The sequence below is a fragment of the Macrobrachium rosenbergii genome, chromosome 11 (assembly GCF_040412425.1).
Source record: "Macrobrachium rosenbergii isolate ZJJX-2024 chromosome 11, ASM4041242v1, whole genome shotgun sequence".
Taxonomy (NCBI): domain Eukaryota; kingdom Metazoa; phylum Arthropoda; class Malacostraca; order Decapoda; family Palaemonidae; genus Macrobrachium; species Macrobrachium rosenbergii.
The window spans coordinates 35,575,196-35,590,616 of record NC_089751.1 but is presented as its reverse complement, the minus strand read 5'-3'; the positions used below and the strand labels follow the sequence as shown (position 1 = coordinate 35,590,616).

The 15,421-nt window shown below is 37.9% G+C and overlaps 1 protein-coding gene across 1 annotated transcript in view; it reads left to right on the top strand.

The window, feature by feature from the left end:
- The window catches only part of LOC136843325 (transmembrane protein 164), a 77,089-nt gene that overhangs the window by 44,915 nt on the left and 16,753 nt on the right, over positions 1 to 15,421 (top strand). The window contains exons 6-7 of the mRNA XM_067111600.1: positions 10,755 to 10,855; positions 11,074 to 11,244. Coding sequence (XP_066967701.1) covers positions 10,755 to 10,855; positions 11,074 to 11,244 — 272 coding nt within the window. The remainder of the gene's footprint in view (positions 1 to 10,754; positions 10,856 to 11,073; positions 11,245 to 15,421) is intronic.

Genomic DNA, 15,421 nt, shown 5'->3' with positions numbered 1-15,421 from the left:
ATGTAGATTCCATTCCTTTGGAAAACATAGGGGATGACAGAACTACCACTCTTCCAATTCCTCCTTTTCCTGTCCTAAGTCCTCCTACTTTACCATCTACTCCTGTTCCAAGTTTCCATGATTCTGCTCTTAGTGCCATTGCCAGCCCTGAATCTAGGTTCAATAAAAAATTTGTGTACTATATTATATAATACTATTATGGAAATGGGGTCAGCTCTTAAATCTCTAATGGAAAAAAATGTAAGTATTGACAGTGCAGTGAGAAGTGAGAGTGCTGTGTATATTGAGGAGGTGGCTGTCCGTCCCACCAGTGCTCCTAGATGAAGGTCACTGTCCCGCTCCCCCGTGCCAGGGAGAAGACATACGGGAAGCCCAAGGGAGGCTGTCGAGCCTGTCGTGTGCTCCCAGGCTTCGACTAAACACCATTGGAAAGGCGTTCCTGTGCATCAACTTCAGACTCAGAATCTTCCAGTGCACAAGAAGCTCCCATATTGCTACTCTATTTCTTCACGCCCGTTCAGATACATGCGGACATTAGCGACTCTTCTCTCCTGGTTGTCGAGGTACAGGGAGACTAGCCCACAACCTTCCTGCAGTTTTCAAGTCCAGCCTGATTCTCCTGCTCATCGTCGTCATTTCTTCAGCGGCAGTCATGAGCGCTATAAGCGTTCTAAGCGCCTGACTTCTTCTGAGCGCCAAGTGTCCACTGACCCGTGCCAGACTTCCGCTGATGAGCACCCGGCACCCACCACCTTGCGCCAGAATACCACTGATGAGCGCCCATCGTCTCATGCCAAACTTCCGCTCTAGAGCACCCGGCGCCAACTCCCGAACTTCCAACACCAACAGCCAAACTCCCAGCTTCTGCTTCTGGAACCCATTCACCTCCTTCTGTTATTCTGTCTTCCTCATCGGTCCAGGAAGATTCTTTAGCCCCACTCAAGCGCCAGTTGACCAAGTTTATGGGTTTTTTGAAGAAATCCTCTTCTGCTCCAGAGTCCAAGGATAAATCATTGTCTCCTATCTCTTCGGAGGAGGAAGAGATTGTTCAGGAAACGGTTCCCTCTTCTGCTTACTCATCTCTTCTGTGTTTCCTCTTGGATAGCTTCCCTGATTTCTTCGTGCCTGCTTCACCTACTTCTCCAGCTTCTACCTTCCTCATGAAAAAGCATTTGTCAGAAGGTACCAGGTTACCCAAGCTAGTTCTTTCCTCCTACAGACCAATTTCTTTAACTAGTTGTCTATGCAAATTACTAGAAAAAATGGTAAATGCTCAACTAACATGGCACATTCGTGAAAACAAAATTTTGACTCCCACTCAATTTGGGTCACAAAGTAACATCGACACTGGATTCTCTGTCTAACTTGGAAGACCACATACGAAGAGGATTTGAACAAAAACAAATTACTATAGCCGTCTTTTTTTGACATTGAAAAGGCACATGATACTACATGGAGGTATGCAATATTAAAAAGTTACATAAAAATAACATCCGTGGACATTTACCTAGGTTTATCGAAAACTTTCTGACAAATCGCACTTTTCAAGTGAGAATTGATGATGTATTGTCAAGTACATTTCCACTTGAAAATGGTGTTCCACAAGGAAGCGTCCTTAGTGGCACACTGTTTACTTTAGCAATAAATGATATCAGTAATAATCTGCCTGTTGGAATTAAAAGTAACTTGTACATGGATGATTTTGTCATATATTATTCAGCATCTCGCGTAAAACATGCGGAGCGGATCATTAATAAAACTATAATAAAAATAGATGAATGGGCCTCATCTGTAGGCTTCAAATTTTCTATACAAAAGTCTCAAGCAGTAATGTTTTATAAAAATAAAAAGTGGAAAAAAAGGTCAGGAAATAGATTTAAAAACCAGAAATCATTCCAAACAGCAAAATTTTCGGGTTTAGTATTTGATACTCACTTGAACTGGAAAGTCCACATAACATACATGAAATCAAAATGTAAAAGAGCATTAAACCTAATTAAAAAACTATCAAACACTTGGGGAGCTGATAGACATACCCTTACTTTACTGTATAAAGCAACAGCGCTGTCTATCGTTGATTATGGAAGTGAGATATATGGCTCGGCATCAGACGCAACGCTGAAGACGGTAGGCCCAGTTCATAATGAAGGTCTTAGAATATGCTCAGGAGCTTTTCGATCATCATCAGTGTCTTCTTTACAAGTTGAATGTGGTGAACTACCCCTGTCTCCATAGAGAGCTGGTAACAATGAAGAGTGCCTTGAGAATTCAGACAAATGATTCTCTAACCAAAAAATTATTTGGATTAAGTGATGTGTTTATAGACAATCATCCACCTCCTTTCCCAATTAGAGCTAGAAGATTGTTTGAGTCACTAAATATAAATATACACTTACTTTTAATATTAAAATTACCTCCTTGGACAATGAATAAAATGAGAATTTGTACACACTTGAAATATTTATCAAAAAGTCATTCATATACTCCAGAATACCATAGACAACATACAGTAGAACATATAATCCGAAAAGGTCCACATTATGCAATATACACCGACGGATCCAAATCACAATACGGAGTGGGATGTGCTGCAGTATCCCCAGACAAAATGTATCAGTTCTCTCTACCAGATAACGCCTCAGTATTTACAGCTGAGTTATGTGCAATAGTATCAGCCATAAAATAATTAGAGAAGCCTCAGGTAATAATTTTGTGAAGTGCCATAGAAGCCATTCAAAGCTATAATCAAAAAAATAATATTGTACAACATATAAAGTTTTCCCTCCATAAATTATACAATAAGGGAAAAAATATTGAAATATGCTGGATCCCTGCCCATGTAGGGATTAAGGGAAATGAAGAGGCTGATAAAGCAGCTAAAGAAGCGGTCCACATGACAAGAGCAAATGTAGACATCCCTATTAATGACTATACAAGATATATAAAAACAGTCATTGTAAAAAAATGGCAAAATATATGGAACGAAGAACCTGAAAATATTAAGTTAAAACAGATAAAAGCCAGTGTTGGAAAATGGAAAATGGAGTTTGTCATATCAGAGAGAGAGACACGCACAAGTAATTCTAATGCGTCTTCGAATGGGCCATACTCGTTTGACACATGGACACTTATTGAACAGTCCATGTAGCCCTCCTCCCAAATGCCCAGATTGCAATGTGTTGATAACAGTTAAGGATGTACTGTGTGAATGTCCTGCAGCAATTATCAGATTTTGGAAATAGACCAATTTCTAGACCAATAAAAGAAATTTTGTCGGAATCTTCAACATTCTCAATAGTACCCATGTTAATGTTCATGAGAAGCTGCGAGTTAATTGATAAAATATAAAAAATCAATCAATCAGTATAATGAATTTTAAAACAAGTAAATTTGAACATTTTACTTTAATGTATTTTGAAATTTAATATACCTTTTTAGTGAGTATATATGGAAGCATGAGTATAAATGTATTTATTGTGTGAGTGTGTTCCAATATGAAAGCGTATGCATTGTTACAGCTTTTAGTTTCATATTCATTTTCGTTCATTCATCATTGGAGAGTGACCTATTAGGTCCCAGTGCTAGGCTTCGAGCTGATAGTCAGCTCAGTGGTCTGGTTAAACTATTTTAATAATAATAATAATAATCCTCGAAGAAGGCTCTCGGAACCTCACAAAAAAGACTCTCTTTTTAGTGGCTCTCGCTACTGCCAAACATATTAGCGAGTTACAGGCAATAGACTAGAGAATAGGCTTAGCACAAGAGGACGCAGTCTGCTCTCTTTCTCTTGGTTTCCCCACAAAGAACAAGGACCCTCCTAAACCCTGGCCTAGATCCTTCATCATCAAGAACCTTATGGATATCTTAGGACTGAGGAAGAAGAAAGACTCCTCTGTCCAGTGAGGTGCCTCAGGTATTGTCTTCAGAGGATGGAAAAGATTAGAGGACCTTCAAGCAACCTCTTGTGCTCTGTAAGAAACCCAGTTTGCCTGGTCTCCAAAAATGCCATATCCTTTTTTCTGAGAGAGTTAATATTAGAAGCCCACTCTCAGATCCAGGATGAATCCTTTCCGTTACTTAAGGTTATGGCTGACGGAATTAAGGCAGTTGCAACTTCCCTCGCTTTTAAAAACAACTTGTCTCATTCCTCGATCCTACAGTGTCGACTTTCAGGAGATGCAAGTCCATATTCGCCTCACATCATCTCAAGGACGTAGAAACCGTGTTTGAAAATTGTAGCACTTTACGACCTTTATCCGTGGCTGGCATGGTGCTGGGATCGGAAGCATAGGGAATCTCTCTGTTCCTTTGCTATCCACTCACCTTGACTTAAGGTTTTGAGTCGATGGGAAGCCTGGGTGTACACACTACCTGGAATACCCACCAGTTCGTATTTTATTAATGATAATGGTTGGGTTTTGGTTTTATTCTGTGGTGTAGGTGATAGTGTTGTCGTTTTGTATTCTGGTCTTTGTCAGGGCAAGGGCATCTTTTAAAACTTTGTCAGCATACAGTGTACTTCCTCTGCTGCAAAGTTCCCACTACTGTAGTGGCGACCCTTGGCTATACTGCCATGTCCAATACAAGTTGAGAGAAGTGCTGACCAGAGGCAGTACCTGCCTGCAGCAGCTCTCTCAATAGGCAAGGAAACAACAAACATTTATTCAATGTTAGCAACTTTCCTATTTCAAATTCATTACTTAATTAATGCTTTGGAGTAGAATGTGTCCATGCTCTTTCCCATCTCCTAACAATGTGGAATCAGCTATGTAATTACTTGGTAAGTTACTTATATAAAAATTACATTTTTATGATAAAGTTTTATATATACTTACCAAGTAATTACATGATCGGAGCCTACCCTCCCCCCCTTCATGGACATTAGAGCATAAAACAAATTGAGCTCTCCGCTGGGTTGTTTCCTTGAGCCCCGGATGGTGGGCGGGACCTTGTCACCTACACATTAACGATAACAGCGCCACCGGCGAATTTTGAATTTTTAGGCTGCCGTAGGTTAGGGAACCAATAGCTATGTAATTACTTGGTAAGTGTATATAAAACTTTATTTTATCATAAAAATGTCATATTTATTTCATATGTTAGTGGGTAAGACTTTTTACATAAATTTTTAATTAAAAAGCAATTTACACTATGAAATACCATAGAAGAAGAATTCTGGTTTTCAGAAACTTCAAGCTTTTTAGCTGATTTGAAACCTTTTTAAAATAGGTACACATAAAATACAGTATGTAGGCAGTGATATATTTTAAGTTTTTAATATGTAACACTGATTGATACCATGTTTTGTTGTGGGTAAGCTGTGTCATCAGAAAGATAAAATTTCAGAATCAAACAAGTGCTGGAATTTAATGTTGAGAGTGGTTTGTAGAAATGTGAGCAGTCACATTCAACTTGATTCCAATTGGCAACCGAGACATGCCAGTGTTTTTAATGTTTATTTTATATCTTATGTATTTTCCAGTTTAAATGTAAGCAGTCATGTTTCTTTACCAATCTTGTTTTCGTATCGCATGTGTGTGTGTTTTCTCAGGCCTGACTTAGTATTAATGGGTTAAAAATTGCAAAATCTATTGCAGTACTGTAGTCCCCATTTACCTGCAGTAGATACATACATTCCAGAACATACTGTAGAAAGAGAAAACCACAAATAATAGTGAACCAAATGCATAACCCATGTGTAATTTGATCTGCATGCATTCACATGTATATACATTACTGTCCTTAAACAGTTCATCTTGTATTTTATTAATTTATTTATATTTTTGTCTATTTATTAATTTATTAAATTCCTTTTTCTTTTCTTTTTTAATAACTGATCTCTCATTTCTGTATTTCCTGTTATCTTCTGTGACTTCTTTCAAATGAACACCATATTCTTTGGAAGCTTGAGTTTCAAGTCAATGGCCCCTGTAGTCTTGTTTCATATGAATAGAGGGTTTATCTTCTGAATAATAATAATATTGGTGAATAAAATGGTTGCATTTTGCAAATTGATTTTATACTGAGTTTCCTCAATTCTTCTAATAATTCGCTTTTCATGCAGATCAGTGTTAGTCAGTAATTGTCCAGTGTTCATATTTTGATGGATGAAACAGCATATTTTTTACTGATGAAATTCTTTATTCTAAAGTATTACAGCAGGTTACTGAAACCTGGGATGTAAATCTGTAGATTTTCCAGCTGGCATTTCTTCTTTTTTCTTTTTTTGACGTCTGTGTGGTATTTTTAGTACTTTTTCTGTCGACATGTTTTGAACAGCTCGATGGTCATCTGGACGTTGGGATGAGTCTGGAGACACAGGGTGCTCGTGGAGGTATACGAGTATATAGGGGGTCTCAGATCGGGTCGATTTTTCATTGGCTGCCTGAGGTAGGGTTGCTGCCCACAGATGGACATTCCTGATTGGTTCGCTCATCCGGGATGCCTGTAGGTGCCACCCTTTGCGCTGATGTTGGGAGGAGGAAGGTCTCCTATGCAGTATTGAGACTCGGCTCCTCTCTCCCGATGTGTAGGGCCTCCAGGAGGCAAAGGTGGCGACGGTCGGTCGCTTGACCTCGATGTTGGGGATAATGTAATTTTATTCTCAGGTTATGAGCAGTCCTGGCGTGATTAAATAGGGCACCCTCCTGGGCATGACAGGAGATCCTCTTGGAGAAGCGCATGGTAGTCATACATATGTAAGAGCCGAGGCACTCTCGGACGGGGCATATGCATCGGTAGATTACGTTGGTTTTCTTCAAGGGACCTGCTTGAGGGGGGGCTGGGTTATTTCTCATCACCAAGCTGCTGGTTTTCTTATTGTTGTAGAATGTGATGAGTTTAATTTTCTTATCGGGATCGGACAGGTTGATGTTACCCTCAATGATGGTCTTGAGGGTGCGCTCGTCTTCTTTATATCCTTTATGGAATTTTCCTTTGTAAAAAGTTTGATGTCATCAGAGGTGTCAGGATGAGGTTCCTGATGGTACCAGTTGTTCACGGCTCCTCTAATGCACTTGTCTACCTCTCGGTTCATGTGTCCACTATCGATGAGGATCTGGGCAGCACGTTCTAGCTGTCCATGGGTGTCAGTCCAGGAGGAGCAGTGTGAGAGAGCTCTTCTGACGAAGGCGCTGATGGCAGAGTGCTTATATCTCTCGGGACACTCACTCCTCCATTTAGACCCATTCCCAGGTACGTAGGTTTTGTGATGAAGTGCTCCTCCCATTGCTCGACGAGGACATCAAGGAAGGGGAGGCGACGATCGTGGCTGTATTCATTTGTGAAGTTGAGACGGCTGTGGATGTGGAAGGCAGGCCTCATGCTCTATTTCTTCACTCGTCGCAGCCCTGACGAAGGTGTTGTCGAACATCCCCGAGCACGCCCTCCGTGCCCTCCTGGAGGTATGTACCAGAAAGGCCCTTTTCTCCACCCAGAGGCCTTATGTACACCCAAATCGACGGCGTAGTGATGGGTTCTCCCGTTTGAGTCCTCTTAGCGAATTTTTACATGGGCACCGTTGAGAAGACGGTCTTTAATAGTATAAGAAAGCTGCAAATGTATGCACAGTACATCGAAGACACTTTCATCCCGCTGCGACGAGTGAAGAAATAGAGAGCTTGAGGCCTGTCTTCCACACCCACAGCTGTCCCAACTTCACAATTGAATACAGCTACGATCGTTGTCTCCCCTTTCTTCGTCAAGCAATGGGAGGAGCGCTTCATCACGAAGGTGTATACGAAACCTACGAACCTGGGTATGTGTCTAAATGTAGGGGGTGAGTGCCCCCGAGAGATATAAGCAATCTGCCATCAGTGCCTTCATCAGGAGAGCTCTCTCGCACTGCTCCTCCTGGACTGACACCCATGGAGAGCTGGAACGTGCTGCCCAGATCCTCATCGATAATGGACACACGAATCGGGAGGTAGACAAGTGCATTAGAGGAGCCGTGAACAGATGGTATCATCAGGAACCTCGCCCCGACACCTCTGATGACATCAAACTTTTTTTACCAAGGAAAATTCCATAAAGGATATAAAGAAGACGAATGTGCCTTCAGGACCATCATCGAGGGTAAAATCAGCCTGTCCAATCCCGATAAGAAAATTAAACTCATCACTTTCTACAGGAATAAGGAAACCAGCAGCATGGTGATGAGAAATAACCCGGCACCCCTCAAGCAGGATACCTTGAAGAAAACCAATGTAGTCTACCGATACAAATGCCCCATCCGAGAGTGCCTCGGCTCTTACATTGGTATGACTACCATGCGCTTCTCCAAGAGGACCTGTCATGCCAGGAGGGTGCCTATTTAATCATGCCAGGACTGCTCATAACCTGAGAATAAAAAAGAATGACATTATCCCCAACATCAATGTTGAAGAAAGATCAAGCGACCGACCATCACCACCTCCACCTCCTTGAAGCCCTACACATCAGGAGAGAGAAGCTGAGTTTCAATACTATACAGGAAACCTTCCTCCTCCTGACATCGGCATGAAGGATGGCACCTACTGGCACCCCGGATGAGCGAACCAATCAGAAACGTCCATCTGCGGGCAGCAACCCTACAAACAATGTACCATCACCACGCAAGAGGAGACTTCGCCCGAGGAAAATCACCTCAGGCAGTCAATGAAAAATTGGCCTGATCTGAGACCCCCTATATATACCACTGCGAGTGTCCTGTGTCTCCAGACTCATCCCAACATCCAGAAGATGGGATAAGTTGGTCAAAACATGTCGACAGAAAAAGTACTGAAAATACCACATAGACGTCAAATAAAAAAGAAAAAAGAAATGCCAGCGAAAATACTGTACCATCAGGAAAATCTATAGGTATACATCCCAGGTTTCAGTAACCTGCTGTAATGCTTTAGAATAAAGAGTTTCATCTGTAAAAATATGCTGTTTCATCCATCAAAATATGAACATTGGACAATTATTGACTAACATTGAAGTGCAGGAAAAGCAAATTATTAGAAGAATTGAGAAAACTCAGTATAAAATCAATTTGCAAAATGCAGCCATTTTATTCAACAAAATTTGCTTCAAAGAGGGTCTTCTTCCTTTGTAATAATAATAATAACAATAATAATTTTTTTTCTTTGTCGTCATCTTCCTTTGTAGGTGACAAGTAGTTTTCCAACTTTTTTTTTTTTTTATCAAAATATCCTGATGTTCTTTGTTATGATCTTCCATCTTATTGTATCATTAAAGAACTCCGCACCCCTGATTTGCTTGACTGTTAGGTGATTTCTGTACCTCTATATATTCCAGGAGAGTTTTGAAGTAGTGGACCACTTCCACAAATTTCTGCAGCAAGCATTTGCTGTTTATGGCTCAAATCGCTCCTTTAATCACCTTGAATACCTACAGAATGTATGAGGCCTTGACACTCCTAATGTTAACTATGTTAGGTGGTGAGGTTGATTTTGTGGCAAAATTATCACAGCATTTTCATTTTCAGTAGTGTTCAATTTTGGGTTGCCAGGTGCATTATCAGTAAAAAAATATTGAATGGCAACCCTTCCTTCTCTTAATCACATTTCCATTGTAGGGATAAAAGACGGGTAAATATCCTGTGAATAACACTACTGTGGCACGTTTCTTAGTTGTATTCCCAGAAAATGGAAGTTAGCATTTTTATTGATTTAATTTTTGTGGAGAACTTGAGGATTCTTTACTCAGTAAACAATGTCTGGCCATGTCATTTGCTGATCTGCATTGCTGTATAGTACCAATGTTGATCTTTGCTAAATTCATTAAAGCCAGGTGCCTGTTTTGTACACTAGTTGCTATTGGTGCTGTTTAGCATTCTTTTCCAAAACAGTGCTGTTTTATGATAAAAAACTTGCTTAGGATGGTGGTCTTCCTTCATACTAATTTTCTTTTAACTCTGCCAGAAACTTAGCAGCAGGATCTTTATCAGCAGTTGCTATTTTTTGAAAGGCTTAATGCATTGTGCTGTATCATACTGTCAGCAGGAGGCATCCTTTTCCAGTTCATATTTGATACTCAGATATTTAATCCCTTTCCTGAAAAAGCCTCCATTCCATCCTTATCATGGACATTTGACATAACCAGCAACTTGTGGAACATGCAACATGAGTGGCATCCTAAAATCTTTTTTCTTATGTTTTAACACCATGAAATGAATGTTCATTCTTGCCATACAGCTTGCTGATCTCTGCATTTTTTATTCTTTTGTGATATCCAGAATTTTTACTTTCTCACTCAGAGGAAGCATTTCTCTTTTGATCAGAAACCATTGTTATGGCATAAGGTCTTTCAAAGACAGAAAGTCTGTGGGAATGATGGAACAAGCAAATACCAGAGGCATCTTGGTTGAATATTTTGGGAAAATGGGCAAGCACAGATATGGGAAACAAGGGAGTTAAGCCATATACTGTGTGGTGCAGGGCCTAATGTGGTCGAACAGTTTTTATTATTTTATAGCATTTACTCACTTGTTGGATGGGTGGAAATATAAGAAGAGATCAATCTTATTCTTGAATTTTCCATTGGAGTTGTCTGTCAGGTTTGGACCCACTGACAAGGGGGTACTACTGTACTGTAGTAGTATTAGTTTTGGAACTGCTTTTGTGGATTGTATTTAGTGTAAAGCTGTGAAAATAGCTACAATACAAAGGTTTTGTATTGATCATTATGAATTAATGTTCTTTCATTTAGAATGCTGTAAAAAAATAGAAGTTTTATCTTTATCTGTTGATTTTGGAATTTTCTCCCTTCAGGTGTGTATACGGTAGAAAACATCAAAGACATGAGATGGACTATAATGTCACTAGGCATTCTTCTGTTATATCACTTTGTCCCATTACAAATATTTGGCATGGTAAGCATTTTTTCACATAGCTTGCTTGTTATAAGAATGATGTTTCAATTGGTTCACTACTGTTTGCTCATTGATTCAGTCCTAGTAATACATAGGCTTTATTATCCTTGATCAAATAATTAGCTTCACACATTTATATTGCTCTTGGATATTATTGTATATTGGTATGCTTTCTTCAACTTGGTGCAGATATAATTTTAATTTTGTTATCTTTTTAGGCATCTCAGGTAAACTTGAATAACATGTTATGCCCTGCTATTAGTGATCCTTTCTATGGTCCAAACTACCGTGTTGCTGCCGTGTTACACCAGTCACTGTGTGTCCCTTTGGTTAGCAAGACATTTTGTTTGGTGGCAAATTTCTTCATTACAAAGTTTCCATTTACAAAGGTAAGTGATTTCAATTGTGGTGGATAATATGAAAAATTGTGGAGCTGTATCTTTTAAAACAAAAAATATAACTTCACCATCAGCCTTTTTATGTGCAGATTGTATTTTGGTAAAACAGGACTGCTATTCCTGAAATATGTAAAGATATTATATGATAAATTTATAAGATATTTGTCCAAGTCCAAGTCTTCATAGTGCTTGTTCTTTAATTTTTTTTAAATAAGGAATTAATTTTTTTATAAAAACATGAAAAATAAGAACCAGCTTCTATTGATTTGTGCATCTTTACATGGGTTATCAGTAAATGCTAAAATTATCAATAATTATGCTAAAATTCCATAAAAATACAGACATCAATAAAAAAAGTGCCAAATCACATAAAAACAAATATTAAAATATATACAACAATATAGTGTAATGTACAGTATAAAGTCGCATAAAAGCATAAAAATGTTGAATATATTCTTATTTACATGAATTTTGCCTGTATATGAAGTTCAGCCGTAAAAATATAAAAATGAATAAAAAAGTGCAAAATCACATAAATGTTAAAATACATACTTAATATACACATAATACCTGTATATGAAGTTCAGCCATAAAAATACAAAAGTTAATAGAAAAGTGCAAAATCACATAAATGTTAAAATATGTATTTAAAAGCTTAAAAGTTAAAAATGTTGTGGTTGTACATGACATTTGGCTGTGATAGTTCCAGCATTTGGTTGTGTGACAGCATTGTTCTTAGCAGAGAAAATAAGTCTACTTGCATATGTGTAATTTGCAGTGTCTTGTTTGCACGTAATTTTTATCTTTAATACATAGTCCCATGGCTCCGAAGAAAGTTCCTAATACAGTACTAGTGCTACTGAGCGTAATGCTATATATCATTAGAAAAAAAACAGCTGTGATATACTGTACTACACTACAGTTTTGTTAAATCCTGTGGCCTTAATTTTAAGAGTTAATCTTTGAAATTATTCATTGTAAGCAATATTGCTTATACAATGAATAATGAATATAAACATCCAAATAAGAATAATGACTTACATTGTCTACAAGTTTTACCCAGTAATTTTCAGAAATTATTAATAGTACATGATTTCACTGCATGCTTTTTGTTTTGGAATTGTGGCTTCCAGTCAACTTAGTGGTAGACTTCAAATTGAGCAGTTGCTAAATATGTATGGTTTATTTAAACCATGTAAAAATGGAGGCTGTACTTTGAAAAAGTACTTGATAAAGAGAATGATTATGAACTGGCAGGTATTAATAAGACAGTGGGCCTAGTGCATAATGTGACATCTGAAAATGTTAGGAGAGCCTCCTGGATAAAAATTAGTAAGGCTTTGGGACAGGTAACAATAACAAACAGTATGGACAAAGCAGCTAGAGAATCACCTGACAAGTGAATGAACAGATTTTAACACAGTGGGAACTCCAAAACACAAGTTGAAAAAATTAATGACTAGAATATGAAAATCATTTAAGACACAGTATGAAAATATTAAAGTAGTAATATTTAAAGCAAGAAAAGGATTTGGTATGAAAGTGTAGGAAAAGTTTATAATGAAAACATTTAGAAAAATTTCATTATGCTTTAACACAAACCCATTACATTTCAATAGCCTATGCATGTGTCAGCACAACCTGCATACTCCACAAAGAAGAGATTGCCTCTCCACCTACCTGATTATTCATCCAGGTCACTGGAGATCTTTCTGTGTGTCTGGTTTTCCTAATGCTCATTTCCACTTAATTTTCATGCATTTAAAATTACAGGCAGCCCCCAGTTAACAGCGGGGGTTCTGTTCTCGGCTGAGCGCCGATAACTGGAACATCATAGTAATTATGGTAATAAATGGTGTTTACGACACCATAAGTGCCAATAAACTGTTTACCGACACCGATAAACCACTTACCGGCACAAAAAATCGCTTACTGACACCAATAAACAGCCTACTGACGCCAAGAAACCACCTGCTGATGCTGATAAACTGCTTACTGGTGCCGAAAATTGCATACCGTTGCATGCCGGCGCCGAAAGTCTGTTTAACAACGTCGTAAACCAAGCATCGTAAAACTGAAACACTGTTAACTGATACCGCGATAAGTGGGACTGCCTGTATTCTCTTTATTAATATGTGGTGGTATAAGTCAGTTATTAAATTATCCTCGTTTTTCTGTAGCCAGTTGTGGACAGTTCTGTAAGTACCTGCTTTCTTCTTTAAGGTATCTGTAAGTAGCATTTCCTCTTTTGAACAACTATTCTATTCATCGTGCTATCTAATATTTGGTGTAGGTATATTCTTCAGTTATTACAGTCGAACCTCTTGAAACCGATATTCTGTGGTCTGTGAACTCCTCTGGTTCGGCTAGATTTTGAACCAGCCACCGTTAGTTTGTTGAGAGGCCACGAGGGCGGTGCCACGTATTACAGTAGGGTTTCTGTTTACGTCTAAGATCCGTTCCTATGGCAAGGACGTAAACAATTTTGTCCATGAGTGGAAATTTAAACAGATGTAATGACATGAATCAGTAAAAATAAAAAAAATGCATAAAAGAGAAAACAATTCCTGAGCACATACATACAGTACAAGGGTAAATATATCATTTTTACATTTACAGTACAGTAATACCCCGAACGTGTGCAATTCGAGTTGCACAAATTCACAGACACGCAAACTTTTCATTGGAACCTAACTAATTGTCGTACGCGAGTTTTTCACAGACACGCGAACATTTGAGAATCCTGAGAAACCCTTCAGAACCCTGCAAAAAGTGTTTGTTTAATTTTTTTTATGTAATTTACAAGTTTTCAAGCTTTTATGGGTAAATTTATTTAATTTTTTATGTAATTTATAAGTTTTCAAGCTTTTATGTGTAAATTAAATAACATTAAATAATAAAAATAATAATTTTTCTCTCTCACTGAGACGAGAAAATTTTTATGGTACATGATAAATTAATTATATATCTATTAATAAGTATTAATTTTCAAATATTGATAAGATTAAATAACAGTACAGTAAACCCCCCGTATTTGCAGGGGATGCATACCGCACCCTGCCCCGCGAATAGCTAAAATCCAAGAATACTTAAAACCCCTCTAAAAACACTTAGAACTGCTTATTTTGATAGTTTATAAAGAAAAACCCTCTAAAAATGCTTATACTGAGTATTTTAATAGTTTTATCACAAAAAGTGCATTTAGTCATGAAAATGTTATGAAAATACAGTAATTAGTGAATATTTCTGTGAAAAATACTGCGAATGGGCGAATTTTCCGCGAATAATGGGTAGATACGTTCCACAGAGAAACCTGCGAATCGTGAGAACGTGAGTAGGGGGTGTTTACTGTAATAATAATATAACTGTAATTATAAAATTTATACTATGTATGTGATACATATTTTAAACAAACAAATATCATTCGTGTATCCTCTGTGAACTCACTCGAGGGCAAACCTGTCAAATTTGTCCAATTTATGTGACAGGATGGGGGAGTGTTGCCATAGCAGGTCAAAGGATTCCTAAGTAATATCTCTCTCTCTCTCTCTCCTCCCGTACTAATTCATAAATAGTTTCATTCTCTTAACGTAAGGACAAGAATCCTCTCTCTCTCCGTAATAATTCATAAATAATTTCACTCTATTAATGTAAGGACAACAATTATCTCTCTCTCTCTTTCTCTCTCATTCGTAGTTAGCGCTCACACACATTTTACAGCTTATTACTATTTATCAGTATGTCTTTACCTGTAAAATAGAATATTTTAAATTGATCTAATTTTACCTATACCATCTATGAACTGTAAATGTGCTAGTGTGGCAAATATTACATTCTAAAGTATAGAGACAACTAAGGGTTGTATTAGTCCAAATAAAAAACACTGTTTGTTCATGAAAAATCATTTCAGCTCAAAGAGAAAGAGACATACTAGAATGAAGTAGTTCTTAAAAATGAGGTTGTGGAGACTTTTAAAAATAGATTGGTCAGAAGGGGGAGAAAGAGAAATAGTGTAGTCTTCACACTCCTATATTTTTACATCAACCATTTATTTCTTTTTTCACGGGTAATGTATTAAGCTAACTTTCAAATGAAATTACAGTAACTTTAGTTTCATGTAAAAGTTATCTTAATATTTTGGGAGCATGATTAGGGTCATATTTAGTGT